We start from the raw sequence: 2,062 nt of genomic DNA on the forward strand, positions 1-2,062 counted from the left end.
AAAATTGTATTTTGTAAACATAATTTTAATTTAAAATTATTGGATTCCGCAAAATTCAGGTGAGGAACCATATAACATAAATTTGCCTCTTTGCTCCTGCTCTTGAATTAGAGAGGTTGTGGGACTGGAGAGTCAACTTCTAAGCATTCTATTCTTAGGCCCCAGCTGTTGAATAAATGGGTTATAATTTTAGTTCTAAACTACATAAAGGGCAAACATACTTAGTATTATTACTCTCCACGATAGGAGTTTTTTCTCTCTCCACTGGTAGGAGCTTCTCTCTCCCCTAGCTTTGCGTGGGGTTTTTTCTTTTTCTCAGAATACCTGTACCCTGTAATAGAGTATGATTCATCCAGTGGCTTAGTATGGAGCAAGCAATTCTTGATGGGTTACAAAATCTACAGCTTACTAAGGAGGAAGAAGAGGACATTCAAGTCACAATACAAGATAGAGCAGATCTTCTTGAAGAATGCGCCCTCAGTCTTTTTGGAAAGCTTCAGTCGGACAGACAACAGAATCAACGTGCTCTTAAGAGCACACTCAGAGCGGTTTGGAAGATGGGATCAGATTTTAGGATTGTTGAAGTGGGTAATGGTATACTACAGTTTAAGTTCAGTTCACAATATCAGATGGAATGGGTTGAAAGAAATGGTCCATGGAATTTTGACAATAATCTACTCCTCCTATGTCGTTGGAAAAAAGGTCTTTCTGCAGCAAATATTGTGTTCACGCATTCACCCTTTTGGGTCCAGGTATGGGGGCTTCCCTTTGAGTTAATGGCAGAAGAAACAGGGAGGGATATTGGGAGCAGAATAGGCAACTATCTTGAAACAGACAGAAGATCATGGCAGATGGATCAGGCCAAATTTATGAGAGTCCGAGTGGCCCTGCAACTAGATAAACCACTTCGTAGAGGTGGGTATGTTACAAACTTGGAAAAAAAAAGAATGTGGGTCACTTTCAAATATGAAAGACTCCCATCTGTCTGTTATGGTTGCGGCAAGATTGGCCATGATGAGAGACACTGTGCAACGCCACCAAATGATCGAACAGCTGAACGCCAATATGGAGACTGGATTCGGGCAAATGGGATTCACAAAGCGAGTCAAGGAAGAGAAAAATCTAATAAGTCCGATAGCTACCCTTCAAGGAATGAAAGTGGAAGACCTGGATCACCACTGGGAACGAACGGCACGAATGATCCAACGGCTAACAGCAGTGATGGGGATCAACGTTCAAGAGGAAATCAGGGGCTTGAAAACAATGACAGCGTAGGTGAGCTAGGTGTGGCTGAGTTGACAAGGAGTCAGGCGGTAGGTTAGTCAATCAAACGGGATAGCTCAGACAGTGATCGTCTCGAGGCTCAGAAGGGTGACGCCCCACGCAACAGCTCTCTCACAGCTTTAGTTAAAGGAAAAGAGAAAGTAAGTATGGACCAGAGCTCAGTAGTGGGCCAACAAAAGCCCAAAGGAAGAGAAGAACCTGAGGTAACGAGCCCAATAAAGCCCAATCTGAATGCAGAAACAGAGAAGGTGGTGGGCTATCTTGACAGTAACAACGGTAAAGAAGGTAAGCCCAAAACTAAGGCATGGAAAAAATTAGCTAGAGAGCAGGGCCCAAATAGTGATATGGACATGGCAGACCAAAGGATTGGGCTTGGAAATAAACGTGTAAGTAGTATTGAGCCTCTGGAAATTAAGGAAAAGAGAGTGACTAAGAAGACCCGTGGTGAAGCTCTCCCTTCTGATGAGCAACAAACTAAGGAAACGGCGGTGGCTGCTGGTCAGCACCGCCGGAAGCAATGATTGCCTTGTGCTGGAACTGCCGGGGACTTGGGACCCCCCGGTCAGTTGGTGCGCTGCGCGAGTTGGTGCGGCGGTGGGATCCCATGGTTGTCTACTTAACGGAGACAAAAAAGAAAAATGCAAGTATGACAAAAGTTAGAATGAAAATCGGTTTTGAAAACGGGTTCTATGTAAAGAAGGAGGGGAAAGGGGGTGGCTTGGCAATGCTCTGGAGAAGGGAGGTGAATCTTGAGATTAAGAGTTACTCAATGCATCAT

At 44.2% G+C, this 2,062-nt stretch overlaps 1 protein-coding gene across 1 annotated transcript; it reads left to right on the forward strand.

Annotated features, from left to right (window-relative positions):
• The first annotated feature begins 365 nt into the window (after positions 1-365).
• Positions 366-1,322, forward strand: LOC126703754 (uncharacterized). The gene has a single exon (XM_050402835.1). It carries the CDS (start codon positions 366-368, stop codon positions 1,320-1,322), a length of 957 nt encoding a protein of 318 aa, XP_050258792.1.
• Positions 1,323-2,062: the final 740 nt, after the last annotated feature.

The sequence above is a fragment of the Quercus robur genome, chromosome 2 (assembly GCF_932294415.1).
Source record: "Quercus robur chromosome 2, dhQueRobu3.1, whole genome shotgun sequence".
Lineage (NCBI taxonomy): Eukaryota > Viridiplantae > Streptophyta > Magnoliopsida > Fagales > Fagaceae > Quercus > Quercus robur.